This window comes from Schistocerca cancellata, chromosome 2, assembly GCF_023864275.1.
Source record: "Schistocerca cancellata isolate TAMUIC-IGC-003103 chromosome 2, iqSchCanc2.1, whole genome shotgun sequence".
Classification (NCBI taxonomy): domain Eukaryota; kingdom Metazoa; phylum Arthropoda; class Insecta; order Orthoptera; family Acrididae; genus Schistocerca; species Schistocerca cancellata.
The window spans coordinates 692077710-692096484 of record NC_064627.1 but is presented as its reverse complement, the minus strand read 5'-3'; the positions used below and the strand labels follow the sequence as shown (position 1 = coordinate 692096484).

The 18775-nt window shown below is 40.4% G+C and overlaps 1 protein-coding gene across 8 annotated transcripts in view; it reads right to left on the bottom strand.

Annotated features, from left to right (window-relative positions):
• The window catches only part of LOC126162451 (E3 ubiquitin-protein ligase RNF13), a 152576-nt gene that overhangs the window by 52206 nt on the left and 81595 nt on the right, over positions 1 to 18775 (bottom strand). For all 8 annotated transcript variants that reach the window (XM_049918973.1, XM_049918970.1, XM_049918969.1 and 5 more), the window contains one exon: positions 5310 to 5521. In XM_049918973.1, the coding sequence (XP_049774930.1) occupies positions 5310 to 5521 (212 nt within the window). The remainder of the gene's footprint in view (positions 1 to 5309; positions 5522 to 18775) is intronic.

Sequence of the window (18775 nt, the reverse complement as noted above, 5' to 3'; positions counted from 1 at the left end):
AGGGCTCACAAAAGCCTTCAAGACAGACACTACCCTCCCTCACCCCCCCCCCCCAGACCTAGTCTACAGATTTCCCATTCCATATGCTCACACCTCAATCCTCCCACCTCCCCCAAGGATCCGCAACAAAAGAGCACCCTCCTCATCACTCAATATCACCCTGGACTGGAACAACAGAACCATATCCTTCATCAGAGCTTTGATCATTTCTCACCATGGCTTAAACAAGATACAACCCACCCAAGGTCCTTCCCACCTCACCACACACTTATCTTACCCATCTGAGGCCATACCATCTGTGAAAGCAGCTATGTCAACTACAAATTCTGCAAAGCTTTTTTTTTGTTGTTGTGACTACTAAACGGCTGTCCAACATGATGAATGGCTATGACCAAACCGCTGCCAAGAACATAGCTGACCAAGAACATAGCTGACCACCCAGTGGTACAACATGTAGCTCAACATAACATGCCTGAATTCAATGGCTGCTTCACCATCCAAGCCCTCTGGATCCTACCCTCCACCACCAGCAGATAGGGGGGATCCCTACCTGCTGGTGGTGATGATCGACTGATCCCATAGTCATCCTAGCCTCCATCTGCGGTACCGCACTGTCCCCACACCACCCACCCAAGTTTTCCCTTTCTTCACCCTGCCATCCCCTCCAAATTCACGTCCCCATGTCAGTTTAAGCGTGTGACAGTCCCCTCCACCTCTACGATAACCGTGCATCAAATACCTAGCCCAAGCACTTGGCTCCCCTCCCTCCTGTATTCCTTGCTGTCAAACTGGCTGACATCCTCCAAGCCCTCCCCTGCCCCCTCTCCCTCTACCCATACCAACCAACACAACTCCCACTCCAGCCTAATTCACCTGTCAAAATGCAACACAGGCATGTTGTGTCCCGCCAGTGCCATGTAGGCATACGTGTGTGTGTGTGTGTGTGTGTGTGTGTGTGTGTAAGGGGGGGGGGGGCATGTAGGTATGTGCACAGGCGAGCTACTCAACTACTCAATGCCTCTACTATTCGGTGAGTTGTCTCCTTTGCTCTGAAGCATTTATGGAAACCATTGTTGATCTTGTTGTTCCTTCAGTCCAAAGTTTGGTTTGATGCAACTCTCCATGCTACACTATCCTATTCGAGCCTCTTCATCTCCGAATAACTACTGCAACCTATTTCCTTCTAATTCTGCTTACTGCATTCATCTCTCGGTCTCTCTACGATTTGTACCCCCTACTCTTCCCTCCAAAACTGAATTGGTGATACCTTGATGTCTCAGAATGTGTCCTATCACCTGATCCCTTATTTTGGTCAAGTTATGCCACAAATTTCTTGTCCCCCACAATTCTATTCAGTGCTTTCTCATTAGTTATGTGAAACACCCATCTAATCTTCAGAATTCTTCTGAAGCACCACATGTCAGAAGCTTCTATTCTCTTTTTATCTAAATTGTTTATCGTCCATGTTTCACTTCCATACATGGCTACACTCCAGACAAATAACTTCAGAAAACACTTCCTAACACTTAAATCTATATTCAGCATTAACAATTTCTCTTCTTCAGAAATGCTTTTCTTGCCATCGCCAGCCTACATTTTATATCTTCTCTACTTCGACCATCTTCAGTTATTTTGCTGCACAAATAGCAAAACTTATCTACTACTTTTAGTGTCTTGTTCCCTAATCTGATTCCCTTAGCATCACCCAACTTAATTCGATTACTTTCCATTATCCTTGTTTTGCTTTTGCTGAGGTTCATCTTATATCCTGCTTTTAAGACACTGCTCTTCCAAGTCGTTTGCTGTATGTGACAGAATTACAATGTCATCAGCAAAAACTCAACTTTTTTTTTCCCTTCTTTTCCCTGAACTTTACTTCCTATTCCTAATTTTTCTTTGGTTTCCTCTATTGATTGCTCATTATACAGATTGAATAAAATCAGGGATAGGCTACAACCCTCCCTCATTCCCTTCTTAACCACTGTTTCTCTTTCATGCTCCTCGACTTGTGTTACATTGTCAAAAGCTTTCTCAAAGTCTGCAAATGCTATAAATGTACATTGGCTTGCCATTCTTCTGCGAAGAATTTGTACTAGTATTTGGCAACCATGGCTTACCGAAATGATAATTCAGTAATTTTCACACCATCAGCGACTAATTTTTTGGAACTAGAATTACTACATTCTTCTTGAAGTTAGGGTATTTCTTTTGTCTCATACATCTTGCACATCAGATGAAAACCCTTATATTCTTTGAAATAAATGTAATAGGTATGGGCAGTAGATTGCTGAAGACTGTGATATTCATAATCACTTTATCAGACAAACAGAAACTTACTCATGAACCAAATCAGCACATCCCTGTAGCAAAACAGTACTTTCCACATGGGTGTCAAACTTTATAACAAACTTCCCAAAAACATAAAAGCAATTACAGATGCCAAAATCTTTAAAGTCATGTTTACAGCATCACTGCTTTTACTCCAGTGAAGAAATTCATGAAATGTACTCTTCAAATACTCAATGTATGAAATGTATTATTTATAATTTTAAATAAATGTGCATCAAAATCACTTTCACCTCTATACTTGCAAACTGACTTGTCCAATATCTTACACAGCTAAGCTGCTTTTGTAGAAAACAGGATCAATAAAATATAACTTAACACAAAAGTGTGACTCCTGTATGGAAGCAAGCCAAATGAACTTCACTCCATATTCTCAGTTGAAAGAAAGCAAAATGTGTTTTCATAGGCTACAGAACCTTAACCATTCATTCATTGATTTTCGGTAATGTTTCTTAGGTCTTGACCACACTTTTATTTTTCCAGCAATCCGTGTTTCGGCTTTACGTCATTTTCAAAGGCTACAAAATACAACATAAAACTGTTATCAGAAGATATGAAAATATGATACAATTTAGCTACCATAGCAGATTCACAATGTTCTTGTATTATTTTATTTCAGTTCTTATTTTACAATCTTTTGTAGTCACAGTATTACAAACAGTTTTACAGGCTTTTTAATATGTTAAGATTAATATTGTGTACCCCTTTACCCCCTCCCCCTTCTTTACCTGTGTCATGGCGATCTACAATGTTTGTTATTCACAGAAAACAGTTTATGGTCATACAACCACAGAAGTTCTTATGTAAGTTATCTTGAGTGTGCCAACTTTAACCAGTTCCCTAACAATCCTCTAGTAATCCCTATAATTTTAGTGTTTATCAGATATTTATGAATTTTTACTGATGCTAGGGATATGTGCTGTAAGTTGTATGAAAAAACAAGAGACTTTTTAGTTAACAGACAGTTGGCCCCAGCACCAGTCAGTTTGTTCTTACAATGTATTAATTACAAAAAAAAGACACACATTGTTTTATAAAGTAATACCTTTTTGTAAGATATTGTAAAATGGTTTCCATGCTTTCTGATTAAATTGTTTTATACAATGTAACTATGAAAATTGTTGTTGTAAACAGAAAGAAAATTGCAATGTGTACACGTACCCAGTTCTACCTAGCAGTTTAGTCCACTTGGCTTCCAAAATCTTCCCTTGGTAGAAGTTTGCACTTGTCTCGTAATCAAGAATGTTGATGTGATACAATGTATCTATGAACAATTTTGTATAACTTATAACTGGTGTGACACTGGTAACCTAGGAAGCCACATTCTTGTTGTTGTAATATGTCTCTTGTTAATGTTGAAATTGTATCATATTTTCATATCTTCTGATACCAGTTTTATGTTGTATTTTGTAGCCTTTGAAAATGATGTAAAGTCAAATACATAAGGTAGGTGGAAAAATAAAAGTGTGGTCAAGACATAAGAAAAATTATCAAATGTGCATCCAAATGGCTGCCTTGTCTCATAGCATTTTCATGCAATGCAAATTGCAGCATTCATTCATTGCCCTCGAAGATGTGTTAATCCACTAACACAGGCTAAACAAAAAGTAATTCCATCCAAGTCTCACTGTGTCACAGTCTGCTCCACAATAGCCTGCTTCACCTGTGCATCACTCTCTTGCACGCTCACATGACCAGGTACCAAGATAATGGCCTGTCACTTCTTGTTGACATAATTAAAAAAGAATATCTTGAATTTTAGGGACTAAGCTGTCTCGCAGGTTTCAAGTGTCAGATGAAATGCACAACATTAAAGGAATAAATATAGATGAGGAATTCCATCACTTAAGTACCCCCTTTCCTGCTTCAGCATCCTCAGGACTGTGCGGAGTTCAATGACAAAGTCAATAATTATATATGAAAGACAAATATTGAAGACAAAATTGGGGAGTATTGCAGTTGAGCTGAGCCTATTCTTAGGTCTTTCATTGCACACAATCTGAAAATTATGGTTTATTTCAAATGTAATAAGATTTGAGGCATAATTAAAACTGCAAAGACATATGTCTATCATGATTCAAAAAGCTTTATTCAAATTCCTAATAGACTCATTGTTCTTGAGCAAATCAAGTACAAAGCACACCATGACTGGAAAACTGAATGATTCATGGACAGCAGATAGCAGCAAAGTAATTTTACATTGAAATAACAGATGTAATCCAAGATACCACATTCCAAACACTACAGACCAACATTATCAACAGCAGCTATTAACACAATAGGATAATGTTCACGTACAGACTTCAGTGCTGTTCCTATAGATTTTCCTACATTATCAATTCACCTTCCATTAGGTTGTTAACTTTCCTTTCTCTTGGAATCCAAAAAAGAACCTCTGTGGTTCACCAATCAACTATTTGTCCCACCCACTTCCACCGAATTATGTTCCCTGAGTCTTTTGTTATTCTTCACCGTCTAGCAAATTTCTACAATGTACCCCCCTTCACCCTTGCCCCTCTGTCACTTCCTGTGTAACCCTTAGTTTCAAATGGCTTGCATATAAAAATCCAAGTTTGACTGCTGTAAGTCATAACTGCTAACACACACTAATAGTAAAATTTCCTTTTAAGACAATTTTAAGCTTGGTTTTGAAAATGTATACAAAAAGCATTTCAGTCCAACTCTACTCTTCTGTTTATTTGTTTTCCTATACATCTGATAATTGTAGGGGGCAGTGGGTGTGGCAGAAGGAAGGGCAGCATGAGAATAAGAGTGAGTGAGTGTGTGTGTGTGTGTGGGGGGGGGGGGGGGGGGGGAGAAAGGATGGGGAGTTACATGTGTAGGTAATCTAAAGAGAGATGCACTTTAGCAGTCATTGATGCTTTGTTTATGCGGTCGTCTTTTTCAAGCCATTATGATCTTTTACTCTCACTATAATTACTAATTTATGTGTTTTCACTTACCATGATGATGAGCATAATCAAGAAGCAGAGCCCCACAATAATGGCAAAAGGCAACAGCAGAGTGGCACTTATGTTGAAAGGAATGTCATCAGTAATGACAATATAGTAACCATATTTAAAAAGATATCTGTTTTTCAGTGATGTGCCAGTTGCATCACTAACAAAAATTGATGGAATGTGGATTCCCTGAGGATGATTTGCAGTCATTGTCTCTGAAAACATTAAAAGACATTTCAACACTTTGTCACAAACAGCATATCACATTACCACACAGAACCTTAAATTATCACCTACTTAACACTTACATTGTGATATATAAAGTTTCGTAGCAAAAATATTATGATGCCTAGATTTCCTAATGTACTGACCAACCCGCCTTAAATGAAAAAAGGCGGTATTATCAATAATTTCAATAAGTTAAAAAGCCACTCTAACTCGCTAATAATGGAAAGTCTACTATCAAAGGTATTACGAAAAGGCTGGATTCCTTCTCACCCTAAAGATGACACAATGAGTTGCAGACAGGCACAACAAAAAGACATTTAACTTTTAGCCAAAGCCTTCTTCGTAAAAGTAAACACACACACACACACACACACACACACACACACACACACACACACACACACACACCTTAGGCACACATGACCACCATTTCCAGCAACTCGGCTCAGTCCTGTATGTAACTGTCACACTAAATTGAAGCAGCAATTTCGAGCGGGGTGGCGAAAGGTAAGGAATAGCAGGTGCAGTTGGGGGGGGAAGAGACGAGCACTGTCTGGTGGAGTGTGCAGGGACTAAAGGTGGCATGACAAGACTGCCAGGCATAGCATCCCTCCAACCAAACCCAAGCTATTTCCAACATTGAACCTTACCTCTACCAGTTCAAATCACCATCAAAATGGGATCATCCTCCCTCCCCTGTCCACCTTACAGGAATTACTTACTTCCAACGTGGCCTCATAATCCCTCCCCAGATCCCTTCCTACGAACTCCAACTTTTGAGCAGAACAAAAGGGTGGCCATACATAGCCTCAGAACAAATCCTGACCTAATCATCCTACCTGCAGACAAAGATTCCACCACTGTTGTTAGGAATCACAGGGGGCACCTGGCAAAAGTCCCCTTGGCAATTATCCAATTCCTTCACCAATACACTCTGCTAGAGTGATCCCATCCCAGAAGTCCATCATAACCTCCAATCCTTGCTTAAAGCCTTAGGCCTTCACAGAACATCTCCCCTGAACCCATTTCTTCTCTCACTCCTATGACACTCCCCCCCACCAACACACATCTTCTACATATTCCCCCAAAATGACAAACCCAACAGTCCTGGATGTCCCACTGTAGCTGATTATTGTGCTGCCATTGAATGAATTTTGGTCATCACTGACCAACACCCCCTAACCAACTGCACGAAATCTAGCCTCCCACATCGAAGATAGCAACCACTTCCTTCACCGACTCTCCCCCATCTCCACTCCTTTACTTTCAGGACCCCTATTCATCACTATTGACATCACTTACCTATATGCCAACAAAGCCGTCTTGTCACTTTTAAGCACTACCTTTCCAATGTCCTTCAGACTCCTTATACACCTTACTAACTTTATTCTAACACACAACTAGTTCTCCTTTGAAGCAAAGTTATACAAACAAATCTGAGGCACTGCCAGGGGTAGCTGCATGGCACCCTCCTGCACCAACCTATTTATGGGCCATCTAGAGCACACCTTCCAGTCTCCCAGAATCCAAAACGTGTGGTCTGGTTTTGGTTCACTGATGATATCTTCATGGTCTGAACTCAGGGTCAAGACATCTTATCCTCATTCCTCCACACAACCACATCATCATCTCTTCCATCTGCTTCACCTCGTCTTCCTCAAACAAGCATGCCACCTTCCTGGATGTTGACCACCTCCTCTCTGATAGCCTCATCCACACTTCTGTTCACATTAAACCCATCAATCACCAAAAGTACCTGCATTTCAACAGTTGACACCAAAAAAACCCTCCCATGCAGCCTATCCACCTGGGGATGGTGTGTCTGCTATGACAGAGACTCCCTTGCCCATAAACTGAGAGTCTCACCAAGTCCTTCACAGACAGGCACTATACCCTAGACTTAGTCCACAAACAGGTCTCCTGTTACACTTCCCCTCACACCCCCCAACACTTGCACTGCTCCCAAGTATCAGCCACAAAGGAGTGCCCCCTTCGTCACCCAAAACCATTCCTGACTGGAACAACTGACCCACATCCTTAACCATGGTTAGATTAACTATCTTCATGCCCTGAAATGAGGAGCATCCTACCAGAGATCCTTGCCATCCCTCCTAAAACACCTAATCTCAACAGCATCCTAGTCCATCGCTTTGCCACTCCCAATCCCCGCCCCTCGCCACAGGATAACATCCCTGTGGAAGACCCAGGTGCAAGACCTATCCAATCCATACACCCAACACCTCTTATTCCAGTCCTCTCACAGGCTTATCCTACACCAACAGAGGCCAGGCCACCTGCCAAAGCAGCTACGTCATTTACCACCTCTGCTGCAATCAGCTTTTCATATTGGTATGAGTACCAACTAGCTATCATCCAGGATGTGGGACCACTGTCAAACTGTGGCCAAGAGCAAATTAGATCGCCCTGTGGCACATCATGCAGCTGAGCATAACAGGCTTGATTTCAATGGCTGCTTCACTTCCTGAGCCATCCGGATCTTTCCCTCCATCACAACATTTTCTCAACTGCACAGATTGGAGTTATCCTTACAACACATTCTCCACTCCCATAATTATCCCAGCCTCAACCTACAATAACATACTGTCCCCACACTCTCCATCCAACAGTTTCCAACCCCGCCTTCCTATCCTTTCTTCTCTATTCCTATCGTCCACACTGTGTGTATGCCACCCCCTGCCAACACACCCACCGATCTTCCCTTACTCCTCTCATTTTTCACTCTGTCTTCCCCACCTCAGTGCCCCACAGCCTCCTGATGCTGCCCCTGACAGTCTTGTCATGCCCCCATCTAGTCCCTGCATGCTCTGCCCCCCCTCCCCTTCTATCACTTTCCCTTCCCCTCCCCTTTCCTGCCCCCTCCAGTTTGCTATTCATGTGACAGCCACATTCCGGTCAGAACTGCCAGTGGTAACCGACATGTGTGCGTGAAGTGTGCTTGCTTTTGTTTGTGTGTGTGTGTGTGTGTGTGTGTGTGTGTGTGTGTGTGTGTGTGTGTGTGTGTGTACTTTTTTGCAAAAGGCTTTGGCAACTCAACATGTCAGCTTTACATAAGCAGCAATCCATTCTTTTCCTAATATTGTTGACATCGTAATTCTCTTATTCATATTCACCTACCATGGTAATTCTGTTGATAAACCTAAAAACTATTACAAGTGAGAAATGAGCACAAATTTCAATGAACAGTATGATAAAAAATGCATTTTCTCATTTTAATGATTAAAAAAGTTGATAAGTTATCAGTGTAATAATGATAAATTATAATCAAGAGGTCAGATGTGCGACATCCACATTGTATAGTAAATGCAACAGGAATGATAAATCTGAACTATAGCTACCGCAGAGAACAAGCTGCAAAAGATCTATTAGAATTAAAAAGCAAAATGGAACATCACTATAGATGGACAGATGTTAGCAAAAGAAAACATGGCTGTGTCATGGGTGCTGTGAAAATGAACCGAGCCTCAAATTTGACAGAAAAGAACTTACTTCTTAGTTACTGGACAAGGTACAGAACTCAAAACATAAACATTATACTACAATGAAGAATAACAGTTGTTTAGTTGAAGAAGTCAATAACTTACAAGGAATATTGTTTGAGCTAAGAGAGAAAACGTAAGTTTTGAGTTCATAAAATAAATGTTAGTCCTACAAAGAAAATGTATAACTGCAAAAACTCTGTGTTGAGACTCCACAAACAAAAAGTGCACCAAGTCTAGACACTGAGGCAAAAGAAAGCTCATTAAAGAAGAACAAAGTATTTGTATACGTTGATAGCAATGGTAAACAAATATCTTATCAAATCAATAGCAACAAGACAGTATGTCACATCTTGAAAAATTCAACAACACTGCAGAAGCAACTTCCAGGAAAACAAGAAAACATAATCACAACACAGTTATACTGGCAAATAGCGATAACAGTAGTACTGCTGAAACTATGTGTTATGAGACAGTATGTTGAGGCAGTAAGTTTTGTGAAACAGAGAGACCTCAAGTTGAACTAGCATTGATCCTGGTATCAAGTGTGTTCTTGTAATAACTGAATCAAATGATACCTACTAAATGCACTCGATAAAGATGCTCACTGTTTATGTGAAATACCCTATGTTCTAGTTAAGCATCAATTAATTGTCCCCAAAACAGGACTTTGCAAGGTTTTCTGTTTAAGTGAAGAAATTAAGAAAGCACATAGATTCTATAACAAATCTGCCCAGCCTTCCTACAAATAACACAGCCAGACAACACTACACAAAGCACTAATAATGGCTTGTGATGAAGGCCTCCCGTCGGCCAGTCCCTGAGCAGAGAAAATCTCCGACCCAGCCGGGAATCGAACCCGGGCCCGTAGGATTGACAGTCTGTCGCGCTGACCACTCAGCTACCGGGGGTGGACACACAAAGCACTGCAAGCAATTAAATGGAAAGAGACAATCTCACACAACCCAAGTATGTGCATATAATCAATAAAGAACACTCCATTTCTGTGTGTGCAGTTTCCAGGCCCTTAAGTCAAAATACTCACAAGGCCTCAAAATGTGAAACAGTGGACTGCAGCCCCAACCCTCTGTCCTTTTATGTGCCTCACAACTTAAACAGAAGAGCAAATAGCCTGCTTGCTGATAAGGAATATAAGTATGGATTGACATCTACAGCACCTACGAGAGAGAATACAGATACTGCTAGTGGTGGCATCCTGAGACCAAAGAGACCTGGAGCTTTAAGTTAGAATTTTTAAGGCATCCTGTCAGTATACAAAGACCCTGGAGCACCATACATACGAAAAAAGTACACAAGTATACTTCATTGGCAGGCAGAGCAACAGCAGAGATGCTGGCAGCACCCATCCTTGCACATAAATCCCGGACAGAGTGAGTCGGCAGTGGAAGGAGGAGGACATGAGATGCTGGACACACGCCCATGTCTGAGCACTGACTGAGTAGAGAATGCCAGATCAGAAGGAGGGGGTGAAGGAGATGTAGTCCCTGCATCAATGCCTTGGCAATCAGCTTCTGTGCACCTGATGATGGCAACATGGTCACTTGCTGAAATATTATGCCCATTGGATAATGACATCCGGTCACTCATCCATGAAATCTTTGGTCACGAATTATGGCAGGAGACACTGATGAATCACAGTATACTCCTAGTTACTGTAGTTACTGGTCCAAAGATCTTTCTGGTAATTCAAGTATACATAAAAAAGAAATGATCGGCTTTAGTGCTGCAGACAAATGATATTCATTGCACTGTAACAGAATAATGGGAGAGCATTCAAGTTAAAGACTACAATTAGAATACTTTAACAGTACATTCAGTACATAAATAATAAAAAAAGATAAACTAGAGGTAATACTACAGGAGTATAAGCCAAAAGTTTTAGTAGTACATATGGAGTAAAAGAAAACCATATGGAAGTTTGTAACTGAAAATCACATAATTGTAAGTAAGTACCTATTGTACAATAATACATAAAGAAGGTGGTGCTACCAAATCTTCTAGCTAAGTATCAACCGAAAAAATGCTGTATATCACAAAATGTGCCAGAGCAATGAGTTTCGATACTACAGAAGGGGAAACAATATATGCACACAAGAGTTGCTGTGCATTAGATTTGTAACTATGTAAAATAAAAATGTCCTCTAGCAGTTTAAACTTACAGGTCATGAACTTACAGATTGTTAGTTTAAATATTGTTGGGGATTTGACTACAGACACAAGGGACAACACAGCCAACAGTAATATGACATTGAACTGCAGCATACGTACCACCTAGTAATAAACATATATAAACCCATCAAAGTGAAAGAGTATATGTAGTATATCAAACATACCTTCTACTGTACACCTGGGAAGTAAACTCCACACTGACAGATCAGTTTACTACTACTACTACTACTACTACTACTACTACTATGCATAGTAACAAAGGCTGGTGGATGCAAAAAGAAAATATGGGAGGACATTATACAAGCCAACTTGAGAAACAATTTTAATAAAACAAATGATAAGGGGAAGGGGGAGGGGGAGGGAAGGAGGGGGGGGGGGAGGAATTGTGACCGGAGAGGTAATTCATGCAAGAAATAAATGAAGTGCAATATGATAACAGAAAAAATGAATCACTGAACATTCTACATAAAATGCACTGCAGATTCTTCAGCAAAACAAAAGCATTTTTCATTAAGAAGGTTACAAATAAAGCAGAGAACTTTGTGATGCTGGAATGTTTGCAAAAGTTGGCTTAAAGGAGACAACCAGAACTATTTTCAAATGGTGCCACACTGTTGCACAGCAACACACAACTTCATGCAGCCTTGGTTACTCTTAATTTGGTCCAGCAATTCCGACGGACTGTGCCACAGCACCTTGCATCAGCTGTGATCTCTCACTAGCGATTTTCATCTATTTCAACCGCTAAACAATCACCTGGATGGCCACCACTTCAGGATTGGTGCTGATGTTCAGAAAGCTGTTAACTGGTTCCAGGAGGCATGAGACTAAACAGAGGAAGAAAAATGAGAGTGTAAATGAATGGAGTATAGTGGGAGGCATGTGTGCAGGGTTAGCAGAGGTTGCAGCGATGGGAGTGGGGAATCAAAGGATGGCACGCAAGACAAGTACCCACTACATAATCTGATACTGGAAAAAAAAAGATAGAGATGACACAGGCTGCGAAGCAACTATTGAAAATAAGCATGTTGTGCTCAGCAGCTAGTTCTGCTATTGGTGGTTACCTTTCCTCTTGCCCACAATTTTTGGCGATGCTCATTCATTTGAGTGTTGGTAATTGCGGCCATATAAATAGCTGTGCATGCAAAATATACAGGAGAGCCAGTTATAACACAGCTGATTTCTCAGATGACACACTATAATAGGGTAGGATATATATGTGGCACGACTGGAATGTGATGTGCTAGGTGGGTGCAAAGAACAGATTTTGTACCTGGATATTCCACAGGGGCACAGTCTATGTGGCAAGTGGTTGGGGACACATACAGTGTAATGATGGATAAAAATATTTTGTATACTGAATGGATGACAGAATACCATCTCATGGGAGGTGGGAAGGATTTACAGCATGATAAGAGGTAGCTGAAGCAGTGGAAATGTATGTTGTTAAACTGTTAGTGTACAGCAGGTAACTGGTGATGGTGGTGAGAGGAGGCAACCATTCCCAGTTGGTTGATGGGGGAAGTTGGAGAATTAGTGGCATGTGAGGATGTGGCATAGGAGATCAGCATGCAGACTGCTTTTCACCTGATGATGATTGCCTATGGAAGGTATTAGTAAGGCAGCCATGATAGTGTAGGTGGACCAGTCATGGTTGGCCAGACTATATGAGAGAGACTTCTAGTGGCCAAGGATAACAGCTATCAACATGGAGGCACTGTTGACGTTTTATATGGAGATTCCAGCCTTGTTGCTGTGTGATACTATTTTTTATTTCTTTCCCTTTCACTATAGATCTGGTTCGGCTAAACTGTCATTATCAAGTGACATGCAGTACTTACATATATAGTGTCTAGGTGGACTGACATACACATAACATTGTTGGCAACTGTATTTTGACTGTCACTCAATATTTGTTGAATTAAGGTGCTGATTAATTTGTTATGAAGTAATTTGATAGTTTTGCAGCTGCAATGTCATATGTTTACAAAGTATAACCACTATTGTACACATGTTATATACATTATTTGGTTGCATGTGTATCTATGGTTGCTGTATGTTCATAGTAGTTTATGTTTATAGTGATTTTAAGTGCTACAAATTTATGGGTTTTTATGGGTTTTTATGGGGTAGGCATTTTTTGTTTTAATGTGTATACTTTTGTTAACTTTTCGAAAAAAAAAATTCATAAATTACAAGTCTCATACATATTGTGTTGACACTCTGACATACGCAAGTATTTCATAAAATTTCAATTTCATGAATCAAAGGGTCCTCTCATGAACGTTCTCGAGGAACTTTAAGTTTATACACACATAAGAAACCAACTAAAAGACATACTGAACAAACTGATGGATCTTAAACATCACTGCCATTTAAAAAATGTTACTGAGATACTCAAAAAAGAAAAGCTATAAATTCAAAGCACTGTGTACTGCCAAACTGGATACACACTACTGGAAAACCTTAACACTCCTGCTCATATACAAACTCTGGAAACATTATGTAAGAGAGTCAACAAAATATGTACGGGAATATTATAATGTACAAATTTTTTTTTAAGCAGAAGAAACAAAAGCACTCACATGAAATAAAAAACATCTAGCCAATAAACACCTATAAATTAATAGCAGCTACGACTGCTATAAACATAGACTACTGCGACATATAGCAAATACAGATATACACTCAGCCAAATAATGTATATATAATCTGTATAATGGCTTGTAATTTGTAAACAAATGACACCATAGTTGCAGAACTGTCAAATTACTGTCACAATTTATTAATTAGCAACTTAATTCAGCAAATATAGAACAACAGTCAAAATACAGTTACCAACAATGTTATCTGTATATCAGCCTGTCTAGATAATACAGAGTGTGGCACGGGAACTTCCTTATTTAAAAACTCATAAATCAGAAAGTATAAGAGACATAAATTTAATTCTTTTTTCTTTACAAAAAGTAACATCTAAAGTTTTGAAAATGATATCAGAAAGGTGGCCTCCCTTCTGGTCAATGCTTTTGGAGAGTCGAAATCTGAAGTTTTGGTCCACTTTTTCCAACCTATCTCTGTCGATGTTGGCAATAGTAACACAAATACTGTCCCATAGCTCAGCCAGGGTCTGCAGATGATTGTTATACACCAAGGACTTGAGATAGTCCCATATGAAAATGTCACATGGCGCTAAATATGGTGAGCTTGCTGGCCACTGGGGATTGCCCCTTAAAGAGATAAGACGATCGGGGAAGTGTTCGCGCAACACGATTGTCGATGTTCGTGCCATGTGAGCTGTGGTACCATCTTGTTGGAACCAGACATCACCCACACTCATTTCTTCAATTTCTGGAAGAAAAAACCATTCAATCATGTAAACATAATGCTCAAAAGTGACCGTCACAGCCTTATCATTCTCTTTGAAAAACCATGGGCCAATAATGCAAACTTTAGATAGTGCACACCAAACAGTCACATGTTCTGTACACTGGGGCTGCTCAATAAGTATTCGGGATTTCGTGCCACTCCAATTCCACATATTTTGTTTATTCATGCAGCCTGACAAATGAAAATGTGCCTCGTCACTGAAGAACACTAAGGCATTATGAGGCAGCTCATCAATCAAGGCTTCACACACATTTTTTCGGGAAACAAAATCATGGATAAAGTGTGTGCACCATGACAGTTTATACATATGAAATTTCAACTCTTCATGAAGAATTCGTCTCACTGTGCATTCATAAATTGCAAGGGTAGCTGTATGTTTGGAGGAATTTAAAATCGACATCCTTATCCTCTCGATTTTTACAGGCATTCTGGTCATTCTTGAAGGTCCAGGTTTCTTTTTTTACACACTTCTAGTGTTCATAAAGGTGTCTACCGACATAACAATTGATTTCCCATCAGGAACATGACCTACAGGCACGATGTTGAACTGTTTCCTGAATGCACGCTAGGTTCTGATGACATAACGTCCATTCAAAAAGTAGGCTGCAACAGGGAATGCATGCTCCTCTGTTGCCCACTTCATGATTGCTACTACTAAACTAACCTTTTCTTAAAACAACATGTTAAGTCTCACACTTCTGACTGCACTCAAACCCATGCAACAATGAGTATCAGTCTCTGTGTGCTACGCGTTTCAAATGAGGAAGTTCCCACGCCACACCCTGTATATACTTAAGTAGCAATCCATGCGCAATGTTCTTCTATAACTTAAAAATGTATAATGAAAATAACGTCACCTGCATTATACCACAGGTCACTTGATAATGCAAATTTAACCAAAACAGATCTGTAGTGAAAGGCAAATTAATAAATAAAAATATCACAAAGCAGTAAGTCTGGACATTCCTTATAAATATGTCACTTGCTGAGTTGTACTACACTGTTGGCCTACGGAACATAAGTTGCACTGTTGATGATTTGTGAGCTTCATTTGGACAAAGGTTTTTATGGAGCCACTGGAAAGGTGAAGGCCAGCCTCCAGGAAGATGGCGCACTGGGCTGAGGAAAACTGAAATGGGTCTCCACTTTGATAGGTGCCACACATTCCACACAAAATAGTCTTTCAGTTGTGCCATCACCTTGACATGGCACATCTGCAGTGCAGATTCCCAATGTACTGAAGGTCATAATAAAATGTAAAGGAATAGATAAAAGATCTACTCACTAAGTAGCAGCAGGGGAATAAACACACAAAAGGATTTAACTTTTACAAGCTTTCAGAGCCAGTGGGTCCTCCTCCTGGCAGAAAATTTGAAGGGGAAGGAAGAGGTGTGAAGGAAAAGGGCTGGAGAGGTTTCGGGAAAGGGGTACTGTTCAGAAAAGTCACCCAGAACCCTGGGTCAGGGGAGACTTACTGGACGAGATGAGAAGGTAAAGTCATAATAAGGAATTCACAGAGAGGCATTATCTTCCAACCTAGTCCACATACAGGTTTTCCATGCTATTTCAACACAACTCTGAATTTTCCAACTGCCCCATGGACACAGCTGTTAAGAAATCTTCTCCCCCTCCCCACATTAACTAATATCATCCAAGAATGCTAGGCCTTCATCTACTTTTCACCTCATCCTGAAATGAGCAACATGCTTCCAACAATTCATTCCACCTTTCCCAAATTTGTATTCCACTGCCTATGCAATCTATGAAACATTCTAGACAGTAGTTATTCAACAACAGTACAGTACAAGAACCATGTGCAAGACACCCTAACCAACCACCTGTGGCAGTAGTCATATCATATACCAACTCCTTATCTACATACGCGATCCACAAGTCACTGTACATTGCATGACAGATGACTCCTCATATCACTGCCCGTAATTCCCTTTCCTGTTCCACTCACAAATGGAGGCATGGAAACACATCTGTGTGTATGCTTCTTCACAGGACCCGATTTATCTTATCTAATCTTCATGGTTAACAGCAGAAGCATTCTGCAGTCTGTCACATATGCCGGTTCTCTAACCTTTCTCAAAAGTGTTTAGTGAAAAGGAAATAATCTTTCCTCAGGGAATCCCACTGGAGTTGACACGGTATTTCTGTAACACATTTTGATGGAACCTACTGGTAACAAATCTAGCAACATGCTTCTGAAATGCTTCACATCTTCCTTTAGTTCGATCTCATGAGGACAAAAAAAGTACACAAGAATGGATCATAGAAGTATTCTGTATGCAGTCTCCTTTATAGGTGATCTGCACTTTCCTAGAATTCTCCCAATAAACCAAAGATGACCATTTGCCTTCCCTACATCTGATCTCATGTGCTTGTTCCATTCCATACCAGTTGTGAACGTTATGCACAAATATTTAATAGATATGGCTGTGTGAGGCAGTATACCACTTATACCCTATTCAAACATAACACTATTTTTACTACTCATCTGCACTTACATTTTTCTGCGCATAGAGCACGCCGTCATCAGACTAAATATAAATTCTGTATAAGTCATCCTACATCCTCTTAGAGTTATTCAATGATGGCACTTTCCTGTCACTTGAAGACTGCTGCTCACCCGATACATGAGACTGTTTATGCATTTAGAGAACAAGAATGGTCCTATTACACTTTCCTGGGGTACTTTTGATGTAAATTTTGTGTCTAATGAACACTCACTGGATATCGCGCGAGGACAAAGTACTGGTATCTATTATTTAAAAGGTCTTCAAATCACCAACAAATGTCAGAAGCCTGAGGACTTATTCCATACTTTTGGCCTTTTTTTTTTTAACATTTTGTGGTGGTAGGCTCTATGTCAAACACTTTCTGGAAATCTAAGAATATAGAATCTCTTCATTCATAGTTCACAATATTGTCGCAGAAGAAGCTGAGTAGCACCATGGAGGGTCGTGAGTACAAAACTCACCTGGACTGTACAATTTTAATATCTATGTTCAGTTTGAGGACATTCTAGAAGTATCGAAAAATGTGAAAAATCATTGTACTGGAATGTTCTGTAGCTGTATATATATATACTGTATGTGTTCTGGGCGGAGGTAGTTCGCTCCGCGCTCTTGTATGTGCAAGTGCTGCATAAACCTTTGTTAAGTGAAGTTAGTGTTCATCATTCACTACTTACACCTATTTGTATGCGACATTATTCTGGTGGAGACGCTGGGTATTGGACCTAGTAACAGCGCCCCTTATCGACAACACATTGGCTCCCATCAGGCCATGACAGAGCCGCCGTTTACGTGGCAAGAAACACGAGTTTGAGCCATATTCAACCGATCGCAAATGATCGGAGACAGAAGGAGAAGAGGACATTACGATGACAGCAACTGTATGCCATCACATGAGACATCCTTCTGGGTTCTCTGGTGATGACGGCAAGGGTCCAAACATGTGACTGAAGGTATATGGGCGTATGGACAAATTTAACAAATGGGATGACACCATGTGTTTGGCTAATGTATTTTTCTACTTGGAGGGCACTGCCGAGCAATGGTATGAGAACAACGAGGAGAAGTTCACAAGCTGGGAAGTATTCCAGGTGGAACTGCGCAAGTATTTCGGCGACGCACAATGACAGAAGTGCAAGCCTGAAGATAAATTAAAGTGCATGGAGAGTCCAGGAGAAACTACAGCATCCTACATTCAAGACGTCCTGGAGCTGTGCAAAATAGTGGATCCTAGAATGAAGGAGGAAGATAAGGTCGCACATCTCATGAAGGGTTTTGCTGAGCCCTACTACCGAAAGAGGTTTAGACAACAGAAAACTTCATAAAATGGTGCTAGTGTATCGAGACAATGCATCAAAACAGAATTACACACAAGAAGTTTGAGCAGCATCCAAACATTGTATCGATGTCTGTGATGGAGGACGCAACTGATTTCGCAAGTGTTCGTCAGATAGTGAGAGAGGAAGTTCAGAAGGCGCTTGGATTGCACAGTGAGCAAAAAACTGAGACACTTCAAGAGGTCATAAGGAAGGAGTTGGAACACACATTGAACCCAATCTCTCATCCTTCATTTCCCTTTAAAACAGAGAGAGAGTCGAGACCCAGGTGGAGTTACGTTCCTACAATGCCGCATGAGGAACCTGTT